A 26130-nucleotide genomic window follows, 5' to 3' on the forward strand; every position below is an offset into this window, starting at 1 on the left:
AAAAACCATCAAGCGCTACAACGAAACTGGCACACATGAGGACCGACCCAGGAAAGGAAGACCAAGAGTCACCTCTGCTTCTGAGGATAAGTTCATCCGAGTCACCAGCCTCAGAAATGGCAAGTTAACAGCAGCTCAGATCAGAGACCAGATGAATGCCACACAGAGTTCTAGCAGCAGACCCATCTCTAGAACAACTGTTAAGAGGAGACTGCGCCAATCAGGCCTTCATGGTCAAATAGCTGCTAGGAAACCACTGCTAAGGAGAGGCAACAAGCAGAAGAGATTTGTTTGGGCCAAGAAACACAAGGAATGGACATTAGACCAGTGGAAATCTGTGCTTTGGTCTGATGAGTCCAAATTTGAGATCTTTGGTTCCAACCGCCGTGTCTTTGTGAGACACAGAAAAGGTGAACGGATGGATTCCACATGCCTGGTTCCCACTGTGAAGCATGGAGGAGGAGGTGTGATGGTGTGGGGGTGTTTTGCTGGTGACACTGTTGGGGATTTATTCAAAATTGAAGGCACACTGAACCAGCATGGCTACCACAGCATCCTGCAGTGACATGCCATCCCATCCGGTTTGCGTTTAGTTGGACGATCATTTATTTTTCAACAGGACAATGAGGGCTATTTGACCAAGAAGGAGAGTGATGGAGTGCTGCGGCAGATGACCTGGCCTCCACAGTCACCGGACCTGAACCCAATCGAGATGGTTTGGGGTGAGCTGAGCAGAGTGAAGGCAAAGGGGCCAACAAGTGCTAAACACCTCTGGGAACTCCTTCAAGACTGTTGGAAAACCATTTTTAGGTGACTACCTCTTGAAGCTCATGGAGAGAATGCCAAGAGTGTGCAAAGCAGTAATCAGAGCAAAGGGTGGCTATTTTGAAGAAACTAGAATATAAAACATGTTTTCACTTATTTCACCTTTTTTTGTTAAGTACATAACTCCACATGTGTTCATTCATAGTTTTGATGCCTTCAGTGAGAATCTACAATGTAAATAGTCATGAAAATAAAGAAAACGCATTGAATGAGAAGGTGTGTCCAAATTTTTGGCCTGTACTGTATGTGTTCATATATTCATATATGTTTTCTGTTGAGCCACGAGCGTCACATAGGTTTACATTGCCAAACTTTGATCATTTGACAACACTGATTCCTGTGTGCGCACAGGGAGAGAGGAGAGGGAGATGCTGTGCTGCTGTTTGCGGAGCCGCTGAATGAGTTAACTCTGCAGGGAGGGTAACTCACGGTTACTCGCTAACATAGTCTAATAGAAGTCCAGGGCTGTTCATAAAACATTCAGGAGGCCCAGGTCTACTGATGCAACAGTTTATTCGACACTACTGAAGCTGCTCCTCTTTTTGAAACCGCAGAGTCTGTAATAATTTTGCTTTCAGCCATGCTTTTAGTTCAGTTGTAAGGTTTTAGCTAAATTGCATGTGTTTGGGAAGTACTGAGCGTAAGAGTGGATAAATGAAACATGGATTATACTGCATAAGTTGTGTCACAATTTGTTAACAGATGTTTTAGTGTAGTTTGCTGTAGTTAAACACTTAATTATTAATCAGGAATTTTCTCCATTGTTGGATTCTTCCTTCACTGGAGGCATACAAGAAAAACAAAGTTTTCTTCACAAATTCAGTGTAACACTGGGTGAATTATTGATAAAAAGCATTAGAGGGGTGAAGTCCTTCTTTTGGTGCTTTTGGTCCTCTAGTCACTGAAATTTGATTTCCCCACATGGGTCCATGTAGCAGAGATGATGCAAGATGACAGTCACCAAAACTGTCTGATCACTGGGTCACCCGCCAGTCATTATGACCTCATGTTTACAGCTCTTAGTTTGATTGTAGTACGTCCACATGAACACAAAACTGCACCAGAACTGACGATGCAGGCAACAGTTGTTGTTTTTTCCATTACTCAAAAAGTGGAGTGAACTAGAACTACTAGGTGTGAAAGAGACCTGGAAAGTTCACTTGTGATTAAGATAAGATTTCAAGTTGCTGTTGAAGCTGCAATACAAAGTAGGAAAGAGTGCAATTATTAAAATATGAAATAACACAAAGGTGCAAATCCAAAATATATACAATATATGCAATGTCCAAAAACAGGTTAGTAGTAGTCATGTTGGAAAGGGCTGCTTCTTTCCTTATTCAGTAATCTGTGACTGTGTTTACACACCAGCTTGAACAGAGTGCTCTAACCACAACAGATGAGTTTCATTTTGGCCTTGTGGCAAGTTACTAATGGAATTAACATTAATTAGCTACAGCTGATACAATCTTTGGGATTTCTTTTGGCAAAAGCAGCGTTCATATTTTCTAAAAAGGAGCATTGTTGCTTTTTGCTAATGAAAAAGAATAGAGATTTGTTGGTCTCGGAGCGAGATAGAGAACCTAGGACTGAATGCAAAACTGGCTCAGCTATCGGACCCCAACCCTGCTCTCTGTGTGTCTGCATTATGATAATGAATGGTAGAGTGTGATGGAGGCTGTCAGCAGGGCAGGTTGTCTTTGTCTAGAAACACAGGCTGTGTCAGAGAGGAAACACTAAACTGTGAGTGTTTACCTTCAGTCGGCTCGTCCAGCAGCCAGCGCTCTGCCCTCTCGTATTGTTTTTCTGAATCACTATTTGCTGATGTGTGTTATTGAACCAGGCCAAGCCTGAGTCAACAGGCCTCACCAATCCCAGAAGGCATCGCTCCACCCTCAACAGCAGTACTCCAGTTTAGAGAACAAACACTCTCCGGCTGTCTGTCTGTCTCCATGTTCTTGTTTCTCTCTCTTCCAGTCTCCGTGTTTCTCTCTCTCTCTCATTCCTCTGTGGCTCCAATATATCAGCTACTTTAGTCCCAATACGCCGCTGACATTCCACAGCGAAACATGAAACTGAAGCCTGGGAATTAAAAATCAATCCTGTTATCACTAAGATGGACTTTGAGTCAGTTTTTAGTCCCAATATCAAGCGGCAGCCAATTCAACACGCTGCTGAGATGATGAATACTTGAGGAAATAGAGAGTTTATTGTGAGTAATTTGTCTTATTTATTATCAAGCTTCTCCTTGCGTGCGATAAAGCTTGTGTCGATGGATTTTTTTTCCTCCCCCCTTGCCGGCAGGAATGTTTAGTTTGGCTGCTGTTGAGAGGCTGACTGTGAGTGGCTGAATCCACGACAGTCAGTCCTACAAGAGAGAAATCCCAATCTGAGTTCCCTTCACTCATTTCTTTATTGTCTGTTTCTTCACTCTCTCTTTCTCTCTCTCAGCTTTGTAACTGATACCTTTTAAATATACCGAGAGCGCCGGGGGAATCGGTGTCTGTGAGACTGTTTTAATTTGGCTGCTGTACTCTGAGTGATCCAGGTTAACATAATAATCAAAGCCAGCTCCGCCGCTTATTTTAAACTATGTGTGAAACATGGTGTGAATGGGGCCTTTTTGAAATGGACGTAACACTGAACAATCACTGTTATTTGTATGAAAATCAGAATGGGCTTTTACACCAACTATATATGATGAAGAGCCTGACCAATTTATTGGCCAATATGATTAGTTGAGTGTGTTATAATAATGTATGGAGTATTTGAGAGCTGCACTATACGAGGAAAGTGTGTGATATGTGATAACCTCACTGAATATAAGGATATTATTTGGGATAAATAAAGAGATGTTGAAGTGTACTCAGTTCTGCCTCTCTGCTGCCTTCAGTATACTGTTAAAATACAACAAATTGCTTGCTATATGAAAAATTGAAAGGAAATTATTTTCAACATTCTTTTACTGAACAAATTGAAAATTGAACTGAACACAAAAGGCAGCAATAAAAAGTAACTGTTACATTTTAAAGTGCAGTTTTCTGCAAAACCTTTTTCAGTTAACTCAAAATATCCTTGAGTGCAATATTGCAGTCTTTCATGATGTGTTAACGCGCAAGTTGACATCACAATAATGATGAAAAATAATTTATTGTTCAGCCCTAATTTGAAGAAACATTACAGGAATGTCAGAAGAGAACCTTAAAATAAGATTTAAATGTACACATAAAGACAAATAAGTCATTGCAGTCCAGAGGTATTAATCCATCGGACCGATGCTTCCTCCATGTACAGAAATAGGACACTAGTCCTTGACACTGAGGCTGGATTGTTAGTTGATGGTTAGGCCAGTGTCGTCATTGGTGTGGATGTCAGTGAATGATGGACACAGTGTAAAATACTATTGGTAGAGTGCTCATAAATCCAGTCCATATAGTTCTCATAATGGCTTATTAATACAGAAATATTAGATATGTCTGAGGTCATTTAGCAAAAGTGTCACTGTTACACAGTCTGTCCCCCAGCTAAATAACATTCAGAACATATTTTCGACCCAGTTCTTTGAAAACCATTTTAAGTCATCCTAATCAAAATCATCTTTTTATGTTGAAGAAAACCCCCAAAATGTCAATACATCATAATATCAGTATCACAGTATGCCTCAGAAATCCAGTATCAGCTTGGTGAAATGCTATATTAGCTTTCAAAAAATTTATTTAATGTCCATAATACTCTTAACACTACGTCATCTCATGTTTATGAAATTTCAACATAGTAACAGGCTGCATTTTTTGGTATTTGAGACTTTATTTTTGTGTTGTTTGTATTGATGCTGATTCAGTGAAGTCCCAGTGCAGTTTACTTTTAAACGTTTCTGGTATATTTGCTAAAAAGGTGAGTTTTTTTGTTTTGTTTTGTTTTTTTCCCCCAAAAAAATATTTTTGGGCTTTTTACTCTTATTAGACAGTTTAAGATGATATAGAGACAAAATAGATAAAATGAAGGGAGAGAGAGACGTTTTAGTTATAACCATGTCATCCTTCTAACAAATACATTTTTCAGCTGTAAAATAACCAGCTTTTATATAAAATGTTAGTCACAAGTCATTGATAATCAAATTTAAGGGCTCTTTATCAAAGATGTTAGTTAATGTTAAAACAGATATGAGATTTTGTAAACTTTAATGTTGTCTCAAACAAATAGAGTATTAAGTCCTGCTCTGATTAACTAGACCAAATTGTGTCCTGTTAGGACAGGGGAACAGATTCTCCAGGTGTGAATAATGCTTTAGTCAGGTAAAGACAGTTGTCCGGTAGAATCAGGCGTGACAGATAGACAGTCTGTGTTTGTTGAATACACCAACAAGAGAATCAGTGAGCGCTTTGAGAAGCTGTCAGGATGTGACGGGGCGCCAGGGAGTGAGGTGAGGTAAAAATAAGGCAAGTAAAGGAACACCGTCACACAATCAGGTGAGACATGAAGATATGTGGGGACGGTGGAGGTGGCGGGGGTGAGACCTGGTTCTTTACCGGGGTCGGTGTGTTGGTTAGCTGTAACCTGAGCATTGACAGCAGGGAGAGATCAAAGCAGGGCCCGGCTGGAGGCCCTCGAAGAGGTAGACACAGAGGGGGCGAAGGGTCACACCAGAGGAGGAAAAGGCCTGATTCTCTTTCCTGTTCACTACCAAGGAATGTTCTCTGCGGGATGGGACGTGTCCCCGCCGCCTCCTGCAGCCGCTCCTCTGGGGCCAAACTAGCATATGTGGGAACACCAGGCGCCTTGTCTCAAAGACCCACAACCACCTTTCCTCATTTTTCGGCATGTCACAACACACACTGACACTCATGAAGTAAGGAAGGTGGCAAACAGGTTGATTTGCATGTTTCGTAATAAGAAATACCAGCTACCGTGTCAGGCGTTCTTTCAGACCCGCTGCCCTTAAATATTCAAAGCATGATGCATCACCGGCCTGGAGGGATAAATTACATTTCCTCAACTACAGCGTTTTTAAATCAACTTCTGGTTGTGACTGGAGCTTTTAGGGTGATACTAAAATGAAAATTTAATTCCCTCATTCCCAGCCCAAATTGAGAGCCAGTGTTCCTGTCAATGAATTATAATTTGATCGATCAGTTTCCATCATCAGTTCTTCTTCTTGTGCCATTCTGTTTATGATTCCTTTCTTGAACCCTTTTTAATAAATTACAGGGTACACGCAGGTTTAAAGATATGACTTCAGTTTGATTACTGTTGTTAAGAACAGATTTAACTATTTTACTAAAGAACATACAAACACGTTACAGGAATTTTCATTTTGACAAACTACTAAAAACATCAAACTTACATTAAAATAGACAAAACTTCTAATATTTTTCCTGTTAAAGAAAATAATATCAGTCTGCCCGCAGTGTCTGTGTGGCTCTTTTGTTAAGACCTTAATTTAGTGTTAGATTATTATTGTTAGATTTCGCCTGAGCTGATGGATCAACTCTCCTGATGCTTAAAAAGATGCAACACTCACCTGTAAGCTATTAAAAAACATTTCTGGAATTTATTGGCAGTAAAATGATGTTTAAGTCTGTCACATAATGGATAGTTCCATCTGGGCCTCTTCCTCCAATATAAATCTGACAGGTTGAAGATGATAGGAAAGCAGAAAAAAATACTTCAGTTATATAAAATTATGTTTTTGGCTGTACTTTAATCTTTCCTGTTTAATGTCACTTATTGCATAATTTACCTCATAAAACTATTCAGATAAAACACTCTGAGAAGAAGAGTCATGATGGGGTTCAACTGAACACAACTTGTAGACTTAGGCAACCTGTGACATGGGATCACAAGCAGTAGGTGATTTGATGGGGAATGGGGGGGGCACCATCCCACATGTTAGCAAAATGTTAATAAAATGCATCTCCCTTAACCTGCCATCCCTCTCTTAACAGATTTCCATGGGGAAAGAGGATTCAATCTTCCTCAACATATCATGAGACACTAATGTATCCGTCTGAATCTAATGGCATTTAGATTCAGGCGGATATTAAGTCCACACTGATGCGTTGCCATGCCAACTTATTGGTTTTGCCGCAGATTTACGAGCGGAATGGAGCGAAGTAAAAACAAGCTGGGATATCAGACAATATTGAAAATACATATTGATTGAAAACAGCCTCAATAGCAGCATCATCCTGGTTTTTTATTACCCCTCATTGGTTTGATTATGTTGTGAATATGGTGTGGTGGCACTCATAGGATCCATTGTTTTTTCAACTGAGAAACTGCTTTTTCATGTGACGATGCCAGATGAATCAGTCAACTTTGTGTTGGGGGATTCAAAGGTCCAGACCCAATGGCGTAATATCTAAAAAAAATAATTTAGGCACCTTTTTCACATTTTATAGACAAAAGAATTCATCAAAATAATAAAACACATTAACCTAAGAATAATGGATAGAGATGGATGTAGCATGTACTCAATATTGTACTGTAAAGTTTGTTTTTTCACCATCAAAGCTGTCCAGTCCTGAGCAATGACTGATCATTAGGACTCCTACAGGTCCTCTACAGATCCTGAAGCCAGGCTGAGGTGTAACCAGTCAGTCATAGAAGCAGGCAGACATGCAGGCAGGCAGGCGGATGGTGTGAGTCAGAGCTCCAGTGTTCCTCCAGCCTCCTTTAGCCTGGCTCTCAAATCCCCCCTGACAGCCGTAGCGTGCGGAGAGGAAAAAGACATATTTCTGCCCAGAGAGGAGGGAGAGGAGATGGTGGTTGGGGGGGAGGGCGGCAGGGGGCGAAGGCAAAACAGAGAGGAGGAGGGGATGGGGGGGGGGGGGGGGGGGGGGGGGGGCTGCAAGCTGTGTAACTGATCGCTGGAAGTGATTTGGCTAAAAACAACACGTCATTATAGGCGCTTGCAGGGGCAAAGCAAACAGCTCGTATTTTAGAAGGCCGGGAGAGGACGACGGGCCGGGCAGCAAACACTCCCAAAGAGAAAGACAGGGATACGTGTGAGATGTGGTGTCATCCATCAGAGCCCAGTTTATCCATCAACCACTCCATTCTGATGAGGCGGCTGGGCCTGCTGACGTGACCCCACAACCAGACACAAACTCCCAGCAGCTGGTCAGAAGATGGAGCGTGAAATCGGCCCCCACCCTCTGTATCCACATCCCCATAGTAACTGATTTATACGGTGTAGATACAGGCCTTTTATCATTCCCCTCAACAGGCCCCTGTTGCCGGGCGGAGGGCAGCCAGGTCCTCCAGGTTTGGCCGTCAGCCTCCGCCCTCGTCACAGCGCTGTGTTTTGACATCTCTCAGTTTTTTAAGACTTGGCCGCTCTGCTGTTTACCCCTCCAGCCATTAGCACTCTGTAACTCACACACTCATTGTGGATGTCCAACACCTGCATCAGGGCAGATGAATATTACATTAACTTTTTACAAGGATTTTTTTTTTCACGCAGTACTATGACTGAGCGATTGGTGCGGCCCTGGGGTGGGGGGTTTCCAGAGAGATGTTTGGTGTCAGAGCTCCACCTGGTGGTGGTACTGGTGTTTTCTGGTTTCACTCTTCTCTCCAGATGTTTGGAACCTGGCTGCAGGGATTTGCTCCCATTCAGACACAAGAGCATTAGTGAGGTCCAGCACTGATGTTGGGTGATAAGATCTGACTCACAGTCAGTGTTACAGTTTACCCCAAAGGTGTTGGATGGGGCTAAGGTCAGGGCTCTGTGTAATCCTTTCTTTTCTAAGCTGGCTTTGTATATGTGGACATTGTTTTTGTCTCTTTCCAGTTTCAACCTGACAACCTCAAGAAAAAGTATATGGCCAGTGGTGTCCACACTATTTTCTCAGGCCCAGTCCACATGTACGCAGGTATATCTGAATATGTAGCTTAATCTACGCATTTTTGACCCTTTGTTGCGTTTTATGTCACTGAAAACAGACTTATGTAAAACTCATGGACAGACATGTGGACAGGGAAATGTCCAAGTGTGTGCTGTTATCTTCTTTGTGAGGCATCACAAATGAGGCTATATTCAAGCAATGGTGGACGTGATCATTAAAAAACATGTCATCAAGCAGAAAGGTACAGTTATGAGGTACCATCAGTTTATTGCAGCTGTGCATAATTCCATCTCTCACTTTTCTTCACAAACCTGATTAAAGCTTAATTGGCCTAACACACCTGATCCAGCCAGTCAGGTGTGAGCAGAGCAGCAGGAGATGGAAAATATGCAGGTCTGGTGTTCCCTGGGAGCAGGAGTCTTACTCCACTGAATTGTTTACCTGGGTCTTCAAACAGTGGGTCCATGACCTCTAGGGACTCCTCAGGGTTATTACATGGTGCCTGTCAAATTGTTTGTTAATTTAAGTTGAATAGTACACAGTATTATTGATAGGCTAATTGTTGCCCATGAATCCTTGTACAATCACAAGAGCTAGCTAACGCTAAATCACTGTGCACCACTTATCCATAATGGCGAGTTGAACTAGCCATGCTACAACTGCTGCTGACTTAGCAGCTACAGGTAAGAGAAGAGAGAAGACCCAAGATATACTGAAATTTATCTCTTATCCAACTAAGTTTTCTACAATATATTTATTAGAGGGCCCCTGCTCCATCCCAGTTTCAGTAAAGGGGTCCTTGGCCTGAAAAACGCTGAAGACCCCTTGTCCAAAACATGGGCTGCTAACATGTTTCAATAAGCTAAAGAGACAATATCATGCTCGAGTGTCTTTGCTCTTACTTTTTATAGTCATGTCAAGGTTTAAGATAGCTTTAATACTGTTAAAACATTTAAAGAGTGTGTCTGTCATATCAAAGTTTGTTTTATATAGGCCATTAAGGGTAATAAAAAAAAGCAAAGAATATTCTGTGATTCCCAACACTTCGCTTGCCTTCTCCACATCTCAATTTGTAATTCTGTCTTGCTGTATCAGTTTGTATTCATTTATCCCATCTATCTATCTCCCTTCTTTTGTCCTGTCAGTGTGTCAGAGCAGTTTGTCCCAGCAGAGCGACCCGTCAGCGCCTACGGCTTCCGCCCGGATGAACCATATTTCTACAACTACAACAATGCCTCCCGGTAAACTTGGAACCTCTCACACATTGATACTGTACAAGCATTGTGTTGTTGCTGATGTCCACTCTGTACTACTGAAGCTGACTTTAGATTGTGGAGGAACACTGTCTTTTCTTTATGCATCTCCCAGCACTCTACAAATTGTCTAATCATCATCTTAATCAGGAATTGCACAGGGACCAAGTGGAAACATCTCACACATAAATTCCTTAAGACTCCAAGTGAAAGTATGTGACTTATTAATACAGAAGTTTATGTAGTTCTTCAAACTAAAAACCTTACAAATCTATAGATATTAGGGTCAGTCTCAGATTTCATTTTTTCAACTACAAAATTGTATATATCATTTAAAAGTTCACTTTGCTGAAGTGATTCAAGAACATATGCTGTATAACGAAGCTTTGTATTTTTCTGTTTTGTGATAAACTAGGCAGCTGTAGATTTAACACTGAAGTGCACTCAGATTTTACTGTTTTTAATTTCCAGTTTCACACTACAAAACGTTTATTTTTTTTTTACCAGCCTACTTAAAGTGATCAATCATAAATACTATTTCAGGCAAAAGAGCACAACAAAATGGATGAGTGTGTTTTGAAAGATCAGTCTGATGTTATTCTGTATTGGTTATTGTCAACAAGTCTAATGTTCAGACTGAGACCAACAACATGTTAGTCTGTCTCTCTCAGTACTTAATGACTTTCTGTCTGTGGCTCTCAGCTCCAAGCCCATTGGTTCCTGCTGAAAATGTAAATCTTTAAAAACACAAGTATATAGTTTTAATCTTTTAATAGTTTCCAAACAACAGTGGAGCTCTATGACACAGAGGAAGAATGTCTATCAGGCTGTGCTACACAACACTTGTTAATAGATGTGTTAACTGTTTGTTTGGCTCTGCACATGGGACAACCTCTATAATATCACCAGACTTATCTTTTAACAAAGATAATATTTTAAAGACTGTAAACCAGCCCAGGTCACTGGCTGAAGTAGTTGTCAGTGGTCCCAATATTTGTCACTTGTGACACCTCGTCACAGGTCATTGTCTTCAACCAAAAGTCAGCTTTTTCTTTCTCAGATTATTTGATTTGAAGGATTTTTCAAGACATAAAAGGTGGAAGTATCAAGCATTTAAAAAGAAAAAATGAGAGAAAACACCTTTTATCTTATCCCTTTAATTATTATGTGACCTCTCAGATCAATCTTGGGTCCCTGAGTGGGGCTCCCACCCACAGGTTGGGAAGCACTGAGTTATGCATTAAATATGCAGTTGGATTATATAACTGCACATTAGGATATTTTTGGTAACAGTTTGTGTTGCAGGTCTGTATTTTCTTTATTATTTCCTAAAATGTTTGTTGACAATGACACGATAATTTGGTACATGTTGTAGGGAAACTATAGACACAGCGTCGAGTTGTCTTTCATTTCAATCACTGTCGATTAATGGGTATAACATGTAGAGTCATTGTCGGTGCACAGCAGGTCAGCTGGATTTGCAAATTTGACATTTGTCTACAGGAAAGCATGCAATTTAACAAGTGAAGAATACAGTTTACAGTAATAAATATTTATTAATAAATAATAACTTTAAGCTTTGCTTTCAAGGGAATTAGCTATAACCCAAGTGAGTAGGTTTCATTTCAACATTCGTAGGTAAACATATGAAGCGGAAGACTGAGGGTTCGCCCCGGGAAATTTTAAACATCAAACGCTTAATATTCTGCATTCACGTAAAGTTTTATGCACCAGTTTATGGTGGCATTGTTTTAATTTATGTAAAGAAAAACACAAAATTCAGCCAATACATGATGATTCAAAATATAAAATTGGCTATCATGGAATATAACCCAGTAAGGCTCTCAGACATTCTGTATTGCTTTCAAATAGATCAACTTTTCTCATTTTAATTATCCCTGCTGAGTCAACATGTGTAGGCATAGTTTACTATTCCAACCTTTTTTGTGTCCTTTGTTTGGGGAAGTAACCTCCAAATGTGCATGTGGCACCTGTTCACATTAAAGATAAATTTATTTTAATTCATTATAAACCTTTGGACTTCAATAACATGTGTTTCAGCACATTTAAAACATCTCCCAGACTCTCACTTATTTGTGTTCAAGAATTATGTTATGATACTTTTGCGAAAAAAGTTGTCAATTACATAAATATTAATACATGTATAATTTAATGAGGATAAAGTCATAATGTTTCAAGAAGAAAAACCGACTGACTCTTAGGTCCAATGTGCATCAGGTTATTGCTCTGCTGATATTTGCAAGCGGCAGTGCACTGCTCTTCATCAGAGCTGAAATACCAAAACTAACTGAAAACACTTTTGATCAGGAATAAGAAATGGTCATCCCCTATTAAAAAATAAAATTCACTGTCCCTTACTGAATCAATACGAGATGCTGTATGTCACATATTTCTGTGCACAGAGCTGTTAGAATGAGGATAATGTGAACACATCTGCTCAAACATGTCCCTACTGTCCATATGCAACCCTTTGCCCTTGTTATTGCCTTTTAAAAACTTCATGCAACTAACTAAAATAAGTCTCAGAGCATTGTCTCTATTTATTCTATATTAAGTACCAAATTATAGTTCTTTCAAGGAAACTTCCTAGAAAATGATAATAAAGAGGGACCATTATTTTGCCTTTGCACACAAACAGTCTCTCACTGGAAACTCTGCAGCAGACTGTGAAAAAAAACCTCGAGTCGCTGGATTAAGATGTCATTTATCTTTATTTCTTTGAATGTAATTTAAGAAGAAATGTTAACAGCCTTCATTGTCTTATCTTGAAAAATGTGTCTTACATATGAACAAATGTTAAATAACTTATTTGTATTCTTTATCTTGTTCTTGATGTGCCTGGAGTTCTGCTGGTCTGCTGAAATATGAGATACTTTTTTCCTGTGGTGCAATATATCAAATAAATGGAAGGCACATTGTTGTAGTCCAACTGTATTTAGAATTTAATGTGTCACAGATGTTGGATTACTTGTAGGTCTTTAATATTTCTCAGCACATTGTGTCTGTAATTGGTTAAAAAATAAAAGTTGTGGACCATAAATAAATAATCAAAGCCTCATGCTGTATTTGTTTTATTGGCAAATAAAACAATTTATTGTTTGTGTTGTTTTCCCAACATTGAAACCAGAGAGTGGAGAGTTCACACAGAAATGATTTGAGGGTATGTTTGTTTATAGACTCTTATTTTATTATTCATATTTCCACACAATGTTTCTATTAAACAGCATTTATCTGGTGGACAGTAAGTGGTCAGACGCTGCTCCCTGTATTCACACTGCAAACTGTCCTACTAACCATGTCTATGTCAGATGCTCTACACAGGTAAAAGGCACAGGTAGTCATACTTAGACCAGTCTCTATAGCAACCACATCCACATGACAGAAACTGGTTTCCTTCGTCATGCAATGCAAGACACGTGGAGGTACTGTGAAGGCACTTTGATGAGCTACTTCTTCAGTTTCTTTTGTGTTAAAAAAAAAGTCCTTCAGTAGGTCAAAAATAATCACATTAAGTAAAAAGAAATGTGCCTAAATTACAGCTTTAATATGAATTTGAAAGTGGTATTCATCCAGCGCATGGTGTCCAATATATTAAAATATCTGTCATTGTGATTTCTAAACAATCTAAATCTCAGTGATTTAAAAAAATAATTTGTAACACGACTAAGGAAGCATTCTCATTTAGTCTGTTTGAAGAAACAGTTCCACATTTTGGGGAATTAATCTGTTTTTCCCCTCCAAACAGTAAGACATTCAGATGGACATCAATCTCATGTCTGTCTGTTAGGTACTGAGCTGGAGTCATGATGTGTGGAGACTAGCTTAGCAGGGGGGATACAGCTAGCCTGTCTCAGTCCTAAGCTAAAAAACTACACCTACCAACACCTCTACGGGTCACTAGTAAACATGTATTTTATTTTTATTTTTTTTACTCTAAAAACGCCAATTTGTGCCTACCCCTGGTAGGGGATCATTTATGCTCAATGTTATGCTATTTTTGTACATAAAGGGAGTATAAATGAGCCTTAAGCCTTTGCCAAGAAGTACCAACACGTAACTCCCTTTTGAAACCACAGATTTTGATGTTTACATTTCTGTTTGTCTATAGATTACGTAAGCATATGACATAACACGTTTTCAGAGAGCTTTAGAGGTGTTGGCATGGGTATTTCTTTTTAACTTTGGACATAGCCAGGCTTGCTGATTCCCCCTGCTTCCACTTTTTATGCTAAGCTAGGCTAACCACATCCTGACTGCAGCTCATTTACAGACATGACACTGATATCTATATTCACATCCTACTCTCAGAAAGTAAGTGTAAAGAGAATTTTCTAAAATCTCAAATATATTTAGAATCCACCACAACATAATGAAATTTCCAGAAACATCTTCACAATCTTAATAAAATAGTTTTACATCTATTTTTTTTCCTTAAACGATTTGGTCCTAAAATAATTGTAGTGTTAAAAAAAATCCTGTCAGCCACTGACACAGACCTGATGGTTTCTACACCTGACACAGCTGATATATTGATTTGTGTAAATGATTAGTATAAATAATTTATCATAATTTCATGCATATGTGTTTAAAAAAGGTTCATGGAAGCTTCTGTAAATGTCTCTCAGGGGTTTCTGCTCTGCAAAAAATTGTTTGAACTCCAGGATAGTTTGAGGCAGTGCAGATGGAAGCTACTGTCCTGTTCTGGTAATAAGTTGGTTCCCCTTAGTAGAACATCCGTTATTAATTTTGTCCGCCATTTTCCTGAAAGAACAGTAATGCAGTTATGATCGGTCATGATGCTTCATTCCTCCACTTTGGGAATTCCACTGGGGTAACGCTGCACGAGCTCCTCCACCTCGATCACTTCCACCACCAGGTCACGGATCTCTTTGATGCTGTCAATGGCCTGGGCCTCAGGGCTGGAGGGGGTTTCTGCGGTAGGCTCAGAGGGCTGAGAGGTGGCTGTGGCCTCCACCGATGGCTCCACGCTCACACTTGCACCTGCCTTGATGTCCCCGCCAACGTCACTGCTCACAGCTTCTGTCTGGGCCTCAGGAGACAGCTCCCCACTTGTGGTTTTGTCCTCAGCTGTATCGTCTGAACTCTCAAGTGATTTATTCATGTTAGCCTCATCCTCCAAGACGTCAGAGGTCGCAGAGACTTCATCCGCGCTGCTCTGCGTTGTTTTCACTTCCTCCATGGACTCCACATCTGATGGGGGTGACTCACTACCTAGGGACACATCCAGAGAATTAGGGTCTGAGGTGGTATCTGGTTCTGCCTCTTGTCGCGCCAGGTCCAGGCTGACCTCTGCAGGTGTGAGTGCAGGTGTTTGACCACTAGAGGGAGTCTCTAACTTGATTTCTGAGCTGCCACAGTGTGTTTCCTCTTCATTGCTGGTTACAGTTTGAGCATCAGTGCCTTCTGCTGAAGAACTTACTGGTTCATTAGTGGGATCAGGACTTGGTACAGGTACTTCTATCTGTGCTGCTCCTATGTCTGTCTTTATGCTTTCAACAGTAGTGGGGATTTGTGACAAAGTCATTTCTGCCTCTTCTGGAACATCTGCATTCTGCATCGGAGGCTCAGCAGCGGTTTTAGCTGTTTCTGTTTCGACCGAAATAGCTTCCGTTTGGACCGCAGTCTCTGGAGCTGCTTCTACATTACCTTGCTGCGAATCACTCTGGTTGGTTGTATCTGGTAAAGCTGGAGTTTCAAGTGCAACAGGACTGCCTGCTTCTGCCTTCACAGTTTGGAAGATGACTTCTGCTGTGGTCGCCCCTGCCTCCTGACTGACCGCCACACTCTGAGCTGCATCTTTTTGTTCAACCTTCCCCAGAGGTGTCTCAATGGCGGTCGTGTCTGTTGAGGCTTCGCTTTGCAGCATGCCGTTTGTCTTCTCTGGCTGCTCCTTCTTCTCCGGGCTGGATGACAGACCGTTAACCACAAGAGGAGACGGTGGCTGGGGCTCAACGGAAGTTTTGGCAGGGGAAGCAAGCATCATGGCAGGGCTGCCAGGGGTGGAGACGGGCGGGGAGGAGAGGCTGGAGCGGCTGGACTGACTCAGCAGGTCTCTGCTGTCTGTGAATAGGTTGTACTTCTTCAGGCTGGCTGCCTCCTTCACCACTGCAGGAGAAAACAGGAAGGTTTAGAGGCGTCTCTGAAAGAGAGAACGTGTGTGTTGCTGATTCATTATCATTGGTGTATCATACCTTTGGTGACCTCCTTGTCCAGAATTTGAAGGAGGATGCTCTCATAAACGTTCTCAACATGGATGAAGTTGGAGTGGTCGCCATCAATGGACTGCTGAAGACCCTGAAGCTCCTGTACAGATAGATCACATGGGTCATGCTCTAAAACACGTCATTGTAGCTTTCAACACTGGTGGTCTAAAAAGGACCTTAAATATTGCTCAGTTCATCATTATCAATGTTTTAACCCTATTTACATTTTAGACAGTTAAAGGACACAGTTTAGTGACTCTATAGGTGTGTGTGTGTGTGTGTGTGTGTGTGTGTGTGTGTGTGTGAGAGAGAGAGAGAGAGAGAGACTTACAGTCTTGCAGGTGGGGGCCAGGTTCCTCTTGATGAAGGGCAGAGTGATGGAGACGAGAGCTTCCCTGGAGATCCTCTTCCTCACTGTGCTGCTGTCATAATCATATTGCTGCAGGAAAAACAGAGGACAGACAGGAATAATCACTTCATGTCTGAAAGGTCTTATTTTGAGTTTTGTCCATTATTTCTCCCAGGTGTGATAACGTTTCATATGTCACATGAAGAGTTAGGGTCAACATTAAAATCATCACCGTCGGCCTATAAATGTCTTTTGTAGTGCGGCTTCAACTGTAACTTGTGCCTGGGCCTCACTGCCTGTGTAAGCAGCACATATACGTCGCGGAACCTGTTGTATTTATTTTCGGCAAACATATTGACAAGTTAGAGCAGCCACGTTGCCCACGTGAGCAGCGCTGCTCAGTTAAAGCACACCTAGAGACCAGGAGTCTCACCTATTTTTTTCTGCGTCATGTACATGGTTTTCAGCAAAAATAAACATTCAAGATAGTCTTTTGAATATCATATTGATGGTACACCACCTTTCACTGGAGTTTTAATGTCGTAATCAGTCACAGACATGAAGAAATATAAATATTTCTGTTTTATTTAACCTTTCCTGTTTCCGTTTCAAAATAAAAGTGCTTTGACAGTGTTTCTATCGACAGAATACCTCCAGTTGTTAACACAAGGGTTTTTTTATTGTGAAATATTTGCTGGACAATGCAGTGCAATTTCCCTAAATTTTTGGAGTATGGAAATTTAATTGTGGAAATACTGTAGTTATGGTAGCAGGCAGCTCTGCAGCAGCAACGCTGTCTGTGTGAATGCTGTATGTGTGTGAGCCACAGCAGTTCAGTATGGGAAATGTCATATACTGCTCATGCAGGCGCGCGCACACACACACACACACACACACACACAGTACAGTAAGAAGTGAGATTCCATTTCAACCTTTGCTTTATGACAAAGTGAACACAGCCTGGCCTCCGTAGCCTGTTCTGCCTGTGACGGCCTGTTTTTATGGCCAAGCTGTGTCCCCTCAGACTGTACATCCTCAACATTGTCCTGAATTTTCTATCAGTCACAGTGGTTAGGTACTCTGCCGAGGTGTATTCTCTGTTGAGGGTCAAATAGAATTCAAATTACTTTGTGATTTGGTGGTTTGAATTTCAGCATCAACAAGGTTTTTATGTTGTTGAGTTTATAAATGCCAATCTGACCTTCAGCACTCTGTGTTTGGCCTTTTCGATGGCAGAGCCGGGGTTGTCTGGGTTGTCCTGGACGGCTTTGTTGAGCAGCTGCTCGAACGTGTAGGCTGCATTCTCAATCAGCTGAAACACACACAACCACACACACAGGATGAGATGAAATCAGACAGCAGTTTACTGCTCCAAATACAGAGCGGAAAAAATGCAGCTGGAAATCCCATCAGTGTGAAATATCATCAGCAGATTCATCTGATTCATCATGTGTTCACACAACTGGGTTTTTCATTATTTCAACACTGAAGTGCCGAGTCAATGTACTGACGGATCATACATTATAATCACAAGTGTGTCATAAATGTGACTCAGTCCTCTACCCATTCTGTCTGAGTAGAAAAATAAGAGCTCTGAAGGCCTGAAGGAGGAGAAAGTGAATGAAAATGTGTCAGTGGTGGAAAAAGTATTGAGGTCAGTAAAACAGCAATACAATGACATATAAATACCCTGTTAGAAGTACAAGTATGTGTTCAGTTTCATGTCACTAAAGTATAACCAGTGTAAGCACTGAAGTATTCTCAACTTCATATAGTAAAAGTATCAGTAATAAAGTACAAAAGTGCTGTCTGCTTCATGTAGTTAAGGTACGTGTTGTGCAGTAAAATGTCTCCTGTGATTGATGTCGGATTCTATGTGACATTATTGGATAGGTAATACTGATGCATCAATGTTAGAGCGCATGCGGGTGTTGGGCCTCTCCAAATGGTCGCCAGGTAAATCTGCGGGGTCGTGAGATGATTAATAGGAGAGGAAAGAAAAAGAAACTAAGTTCAGTTTTTTCTTTTCTACATTTGCTTTTATATATATATATATATAAAGCATTGGATAATTGTATGTCTTTGGACTGAAAACAATCATTGAAATGAACCTCTGTGACAAGTTAAGATGGGAAATGTCTCTTCAGAGACATCTAAAATATGACAGGAAGTCCAAACTGTTTTAAGTGGTCACAAGCACAGACAGTTCTTGGGTAAATTTACACTTCACTTTGTGTGTGGGTGTGTGTGTGCACCTGCTGCAGGTCGATCTGAGCGCTGTGGATCACTCCTGTGATGTTGGAGAAACCAAATCTCTGCTGCAGGTGTTGCTGTTTCTCCTGCAGGGAGCCGATCTTTTGGTAGCAGCTCAGCAGGTTCGGCCTGGCCATGTTAGCAAGAGTCTGACAGAGTGATATGAGCATTCCTAAATTAGACAGGTTTCATCATGGTGAAAGAAATGTTGGTGCACTTTCATATTAAGCCCTCATTCAAATATTCAGGACTAAACTAGCCCACTTATGAGGAAAACTGCAGAGCATTGTACTCAGCAAATAGAAAACTCAATCTTGAAGTGACCAAACTGTAGTCACTCATTTCTTACTAAGTCAGATTTGATAACAGGAAAAAAGAGGATATTTATTAATTAACAAACCTTCTTCAGTTGCTCGTTGTCTGCGACCAGCTGGCCGTCCTGACACACCTGGTCCATCATGTGTTCAATGAGCTGCCGTCCCTCCTGGAAACCAGAGCTGACCGGCTCCATCAGCTCTTCCAGGACTGAGCCCAGGTACGGCTGGACGGACTCGGAGCACAGTTTCTCTGCTGGCTCAGATACTTTGGCTGGAGGAATAAAATTAAGTGTTTATTCTCCAAAAACAACCTGATCCCATCCACCCAGAGCCAGTTTCTGTCACATTTATCACAGAGGAATGCAGCTCATCCTGTGTTTGACAGCACTGAGTATGAGTCAGTCAGTATCAGTTACCTTGGACTTTTTCCTCCAGCTCCTGTCTGGAGTTCAGGATCTGGTCCATGTCGGAGTGGATGAGCACCTCCTGCTGCCGGATCGACGATCGACATTCCTCCTTAAGTGCTGAAAGTCCCTCCATCAGATGCTCCTGGATCAGCATGTACGCTGCCTCCACCGTCTGGCCACATTCAGTGAATTAATCAATCACGTCATTTCAAAATTTAAGTTTTCCAAATCATCCGCTCTCTTGATTTCTCACTGCTTGACTAAATGAAGTAGCTCCACTTGAAGATTTACAGAGCCTTTGTTTATTGCAGGGAATGGCCTACAGCATGAATGTATAATGTATCATTTCATTCGTAACTGGGTCAAAATTATGGGCACATCAAATGTATTATAAAAAGCTGAAACGTACATTAACATAAATTTTTAAAAGGCACTTCATGTGCCATTTTGCAAATGAAAACAATTATTTTTCATTTGCACTGATGGGAAAACAGCAGCATCATCAGTTATAGTGGATATAAAAGTTAACGGTGTGACTCACAGCGAACCAGACTCTCTTCTTCTCTGTCTTCTTGGCTTTGAGACGAGGCAGCATGTCTTTCTCAAGAGACGGCAGCAGCTGTTCCATCACCACATTTGCCATCACCTGAAAACACACAAACACAACTGAAATGATTTGTCTTTGAACTGTCATGGGCTAAGACTCTATTTCGGCACTAAAATTTGTTTATAAAACACAAATTTATTGAAGAATATGAACTATATCATAGATCTAGGCCTATAAATCAGCTCTCATAATAGCTTATCGTAGATATCAATATATGAATTAAACAAAACTGCAACACAGCAGTGCCAAACTAGGTTTGAGGTCATTTAGAAGCGGTGTCTCCATTAGAGTTTTTCCACCAAAGAGCACTGTTAAGTTTCTTTGGTGTTTCTTCTTACACTGTAAAATGTCCTAATTAGTATGTGTCTTGGTCACAGATCTTAACACATATCAAAAATTGTTCACATTTAAACTTCCAGTTGCCTATGGGTTTATTTGACCTTATATATCATTCTACTTAATTCAGACCTGTCATCCTCGTTCATGGACACTTTTTGTGCCATCTAGTGGTAGTAGGAGCACAATACACTAATCCATGTGAAAATAAGATGGCAGCCATCTCTGCAGTCAATCTGCAGCCGATCCAAACACAAAAGTGGACAAGGCCCAAAACCTGATCACATTTTATGGTCAAAACTTGTTATTTTTGATTAATAATGTTTGTAGTTTGCTATGTCAACAAATTTGACTATTTTTATTAACAGTAACAAGCTAAGATGCTGTTAATTAGGAAGTACTAATTTGAAGACATTGGGACTTTATTGTTGTCTTGTTTGAGGACACTGGGACTTAAAAATGAGCAGTGAGACCCCAGTCAGGCCCTCAAGTTTGTCTGATTAGAATTTGATTACATAACATAAGTTAATATGCAGTATGTAAGCACAGCACTGACTGAAGGATCAAAGGTCTTAAAATTGGATTGTGGCCCAACACAGAGCTTTAAGATCTCCCTCGACATTGTTACCATTTCCATTTATAACATGCTGTTGTGGTGCTTGTTAACAAACACATCTGGAACAAGAAAAGACATAGAAAACATATATGTGCTCAGTGCTGCAGTTGTGGTTATTAAACCCAGTGAAACTGTTCATGTTGTTTCTGCTGCCAACATTTCATTCATTCCTCTCATGTCCCAGCTCTGAGTCGTGGGCGTGTGTGTGTGTGTATGTGTGTATGTCAGATGAGAGCTATGTGCAAACTGGAAAAAGAAAAAGAAAAAAAAAATGGTGAGTGAGTGCAAGCATGTGTGCGTATTTTTACTACACGTGTATGAACTGCATGCTTGAGGCAGAGAAAACAGGAAATGTCTGACTTACTGCTTAAACAATTTGACATTAAATGGGGTGTGTGTGTGTGTGTGTGTGTGTGTGTGCTTCCCGCTAGTCAAACTTCCTCTCACCTCCAACAAATTGTGACTCAACACAATGTAAGCGAACAACACCACAATGAAGCATTTACATTATACATTATGCGGGAGGATTCCTGCTCTGTTTTAAAGGGAGCACAGAGGAAGAGAGCAGGAAGCCCAGCGGCAGGGCAGAGAGCACGGGGAAGGAGCAGGAGAAAAAGAGAGTGAGCAGGACAGTCTGAGTGAACAGAGTGTTGGAAGATTAAAGCAAACAGAGTGAGAGGACGCAAATGAGCCGTGACTCTGATTAGTGCACATCCTGCATCCTTTCATCATGTACACGATGGTCTGTAAACAGGGAACAGAGGAAGCTTTTCTGTTGTTTTGTCTCTGAACAGCAGCATATTACAGATGTGAAATCAAACAATGATGGTGAAGTTTTAGGATGCTTTAAAGATGCAGAGACATTAAAATCATATTGCAAAAACTTTGAAAGAAATCAGCAGCCAGATGCATTAAAATGTTAGAAAGCAAATAAGCATGATGCACAAAGTGTTGAACTAATCCTTTATCACTATCACTACACAGAATTACATCAAGACCAAACATATGATAACATCTGATCTAAACAAAGGCTTTCTGTTTAAAAGGATAAAATGAAAGAAATACTGAAAAAAAAATCTCAGTTGTCTCATCTCTGCAGCTTGGATCTCATTTTAATCACTGATGACACATGAACTATTGTCTATCAAACAAATAAATTTGATCCTGCGGGTGACTAAAAAATTCATGAAACAGCTGTGAGACCGCAACAATTGTTTGTGGAGCCACTCACTCAGCCTGAACTATGTCGCTGTGTCAGAGTGATGATGATGATTTTTTTTTTTTTTGAAAGAGAGAAAACCAGACTTTTTTCTGCTATCAGTCCTTTCATAGCTCATTAGGTTTGTGGCACCATCCAGCTTCATTTTAGCTCCACTGATGGTGTTTAACCGGCTCCACAACAGAGCCGTGGTTCACACACAGTTAGAAGCAAACCTGCCAGTCCCCAGATTCCTCCCAAGGTCATAATTCTCCCATATTTCTCCCAATTTTTTCACACCTTTTCTTCCGTTATGGTAAATGGTAAATGGACCTGCATTTGTATAGCGCCTTTCTAGTCATCTGACCACTCAAAGCACTTTTCACACTTCTAGTCACATTCACCCATTCACACACACAGTTTTCATTCATTCCGAGGCTACCATACAAGGTGCCACCTGCTACTCAGTTTTTAACACACTCACACAAACCAATTTGGAGTTCAGTATCTTGCTCAAGGATATCGACATGCAGACTGGAGGAGCCGGGGATCGAATCACTGATCTTCCAATTGATGGACGACCCGCTCTACCTCTGAGCCACAGCCAGACAAAATAAAATAAGAAACTGCTAGCATGTTAGCTCGCCAGCTAAAGTAATTTACCAAATAGCTTGATTCTTACTTGGTTGAATATACAATATATTTATATTTATATTTTTTGTAGACCACAGGAGGAGCGGTTGTTGCCAATATAACATCTGCGGAGAATATAAAAACACAAAACATGGGACGTACCCTGGAATCACTTCCGATCAGCATGTCCCAGGCCTCGTACTTGTCTTTGTCCTGCCTGTAGAGCTGGATGGCTTTGAGGAAGGCCTGCACTTCACATGTCTTCTTCTTCAGGAAGTCTGACAGAGAGAGAGAGAAGACATGGAGACATTTAAAATACATATATACATACAGTGCATACATACAGGTAGGTTTAAAACTGCCAGAATGTGTCCTCAGTCTCTAGTGTGTCCGCTTCCTTATGCACAGTGATACATTTGGTGAGTGTAGTTTGGCAGAAAGAGAATAGTTCCCAGAGGAAACTGCTCACAACAAGGTCTGTGGATTATCCTGAGTAACCTGGTTATGATTTCTGGAGACATTGCTGTTGAGTTTTTCAAATGTATTTTGTGCTGCTTTGAGCAGCACAAGCTGAATGACATCTAGTTCCATTATACTGTAGAGAGAAGGCAGACATCTCTAGGGGCGATATCTCCAACACTCAGCAACTCACACCAAAACAGTCAATTAATAAACAGCTTTACAGATCAGAGGAAAAATATGTCATTTTGATTTTAAGGTGAACTGTCCCTTTAAGCTGCGATGTGAACTAAATCTTCATCAACTCGCTCGGCTGCACAGAGCAGAGATGTTCTGCTTCAACATGATCATGAAAAAGGTTTCGTCTCTGAACCTCGGAGCTGGTGTGGTGAGTCTGTTGCCGTGGCAACTGTCGAAAGTGGTTCAAGTGATACTATACAGCCAAAAGTCCACCGCTCAAACAGCTGTGATCAGTTTCAGTTCATTCAGTCAGTTCAGAGTGATGATGATGATGATACAGTGCTGTTTCCGCTGCTAGTCATTTTTTATCAATATAATACTGCTGTAAGCAGTACAATATTATTCCATATTAGGGCTGCAACCAAAAAGTAATTTCATTATCAATTAATCGACCTATTCTTTTCTATTTAACTGATTAATCTTTTAGTCTACAAAATGTCACTTAATAGTGAAGCTGTCCACCCGAAATGTCTTCAAATGTCTTCTTGTAACCCACCAACAGTCCAAAAACCAAAACATATTCATTTGAGTATCACATTAGCATCAGAAAACCAGCAAATCCTCACATTTGAGAAGCTGGAACCAGTGACGTACTGGTATTTCTATTTAAAGAAAATGACAAAATCCACTGATCAGATTGTTTCAGCAACTAGGCAACAAAATATATCCATAACATGAAATATCATAAACTGTAAAGTCTTAAAAGCTGTCAGTGAAAATCTCATCTGGTTCCTAAACTTGTTGACAGGTAGTGCCTAATTTAAAGGATCTCTATACGAAATTTAGAGCATATCTGTGATTCAGAGTCAGATTCTGACTGTCTGCACACAGTTCCCAACATGGAGGAGACTGAGTGAGCAGCTAGCAGCAAAGGGTGCTAACAACAGCAACAGTGCTGATAGAGCTAACCATGTTAACCATGCCACTGTTCCAATATCAGCGGTAACTGCTGTATGAGCGCAGTGCAGAGTGGCACTGATAAGCTGGCCAGTGGGATACACACGCAGGGACTCACATGCACTAACATGCCCAAGCAGCCGGACCCAAAAACGAGAACAGAGAAGCTTGAATTACAACCACTGAGTTTAGAATTCCAGCCGTAAGCTATCAAATAAAAAAAAAAGGCAAAGTAATGATTTATTATTGGAACCAGTATCCCAACATGTCAAACGATAGCCAGCCTTAAAACAAGAAAAAGACAGCTGCCATGGCTGTATTGTAGCAGAGGGTGGTAAACCAACTGTAGATTTGTTTGTATTGAGAGCTACTGTTTCGTCTCGGAGCTTCTCACCTTGGTTCTGGTGTCTGATGCAGTCTGACAGGATGGAGAGGAAGGCATCCTGTTTGGCCTGCTGTCTGAAGCAGAAGTAGGAGTCTCTCCTGTAGGGCAGACGCAGGTAGACAGGGAACTGTCCAGGCATTCCCGACAGAGGAGGAGCAAAGTCCTCCTTCACATCAGTTTCTGAAAGCAAGAAGATCAGCTGATGGTGAGCAACAAACTACATGGAAAAGGTGTTTTTTTAGCCACACTAGCAGCTGTGATGATTGGTTGGTCGGTTTGAGGTTCAAGTTTTGTACAAATATTAAAGCTGCAGTAGGCACTATAATTTTGGTTGAAATAACAAATTCTGACTGTTGCATGTTGCTAACAATATTAATTGAAAATTAAATTAGATCTGATAACTTTAGGGGGTTAATTAACTAATTAATAAATCATCCTCTCAGTCAGCTCATGCCTCTGACTTGCTGTCTTTAGTTATATTAAACACAGCTTAGAAACAGGCAAGTGAAAGCAGGTAGGATCAGGTGTGCTAACACAGGTTAATCCAGGTGAGCCCTCTAGTCTGAAGGCAGCAGTATTCTCAGTCTGATCCTGTCTGCTTCACACGGCTAAAACTGCACAGTAAATCCTTTGGAAACAGATCCTGCTCAAACCTGCCTGCATTTCCAAAGGAAACCAGTTCTGCAGCTGGACACTCAGCACAGTGATGGATACAGGCTTGAAGGACAGCTCTGAAAGCATCTGCATGTCTTTAAGCCTCATTACTCGTTTAATTTTTTCAAAGAAATAAAACAATTTAAAGTAGATTTTTTTAACATCTAAAAGCAGTTTTGTGCTGCCGGAGGACACTGTTTACAAGGAGTCCACATAATTAAAATAAATAAACAGTTAAACTACATTGTTTGCTTTTAAATCCATGTATAAAACTAGTGTTTCATGTATTTTTAAATGTTAAGTATAAACACACAGATTTGTTGTGAGGGGCTAGATCACGTATCACTAGGGATGCACGATATATATCGGGCTGATAAACTATCGGCCAATAACAGGACATTTTTATAATTATGCATTATTCTGATAATTAATATTATAGCCAATAAATAGCACCGACAATACAAAGCCAGACTGCTTTCAGTGACTTAACCAAGGCAGCATCTTCACAACTTGACACAGTGGGTGGCCGTATATGTACCTTTCAACTTGGTTTGCAAGCTGCCAATAAACAGAATATAAGAACAACAACAACTGCAGCACGCTGTCTAG

At 40.8% G+C, this 26130-nt stretch overlaps 2 protein-coding genes across 3 annotated transcripts in view; one reads left to right on the plus strand and one right to left on the minus strand.

Moving 5' to 3' along the window:
• The window catches only part of kifap3a (kinesin-associated protein 3a), a 52713-nt gene extending 39709 nt beyond the window's left edge, over window positions 1-13004 (plus strand). For both annotated transcript variants that reach the window (XM_033648015.2, XM_078169057.1), the window contains one exon: window positions 9818-13004. In XM_033648015.2, the coding sequence (XP_033503906.1) occupies window positions 9818-9917 (100 nt within the window). In that variant the 3' untranslated portion in view covers window positions 9918-13004. The remainder of the gene's footprint in view (window positions 1-9817) is intronic.
• Window positions 13002-26130, minus strand: part of LOC117270414 (protein Niban 1-like) — a 47517-nt gene continuing 34388 nt past the window's right edge. Inside the window, exons 5-14 of the mRNA XM_033648013.2 lie at window positions 24877-25047; window positions 23049-23164; window positions 20038-20142; window positions 19506-19668; window positions 19173-19360; window positions 18775-18921; window positions 17721-17831; window positions 16502-16609; window positions 16159-16270; window positions 13002-16072 (exon numbers count right to left, since the gene is read on the minus strand). Of these exons, the coding sequence (XP_033503904.1) occupies window positions 14748-16072; window positions 16159-16270; window positions 16502-16609; window positions 17721-17831; window positions 18775-18921; window positions 19173-19360; window positions 19506-19668; window positions 20038-20142; window positions 23049-23164; window positions 24877-25047 (2546 nt within the window). The 3' untranslated portion in view covers window positions 13002-14747. The remainder of the gene's footprint in view (window positions 16073-16158; window positions 16271-16501; window positions 16610-17720; window positions 17832-18774; window positions 18922-19172; window positions 19361-19505; window positions 19669-20037; window positions 20143-23048; window positions 23165-24876; window positions 25048-26130) is intronic.

This window comes from Epinephelus lanceolatus, chromosome 6 (assembly GCF_041903045.1).
Source record: "Epinephelus lanceolatus isolate andai-2023 chromosome 6, ASM4190304v1, whole genome shotgun sequence".
In the NCBI taxonomy this organism is placed as follows: domain Eukaryota; kingdom Metazoa; phylum Chordata; class Actinopteri; order Perciformes; family Serranidae; genus Epinephelus; species Epinephelus lanceolatus.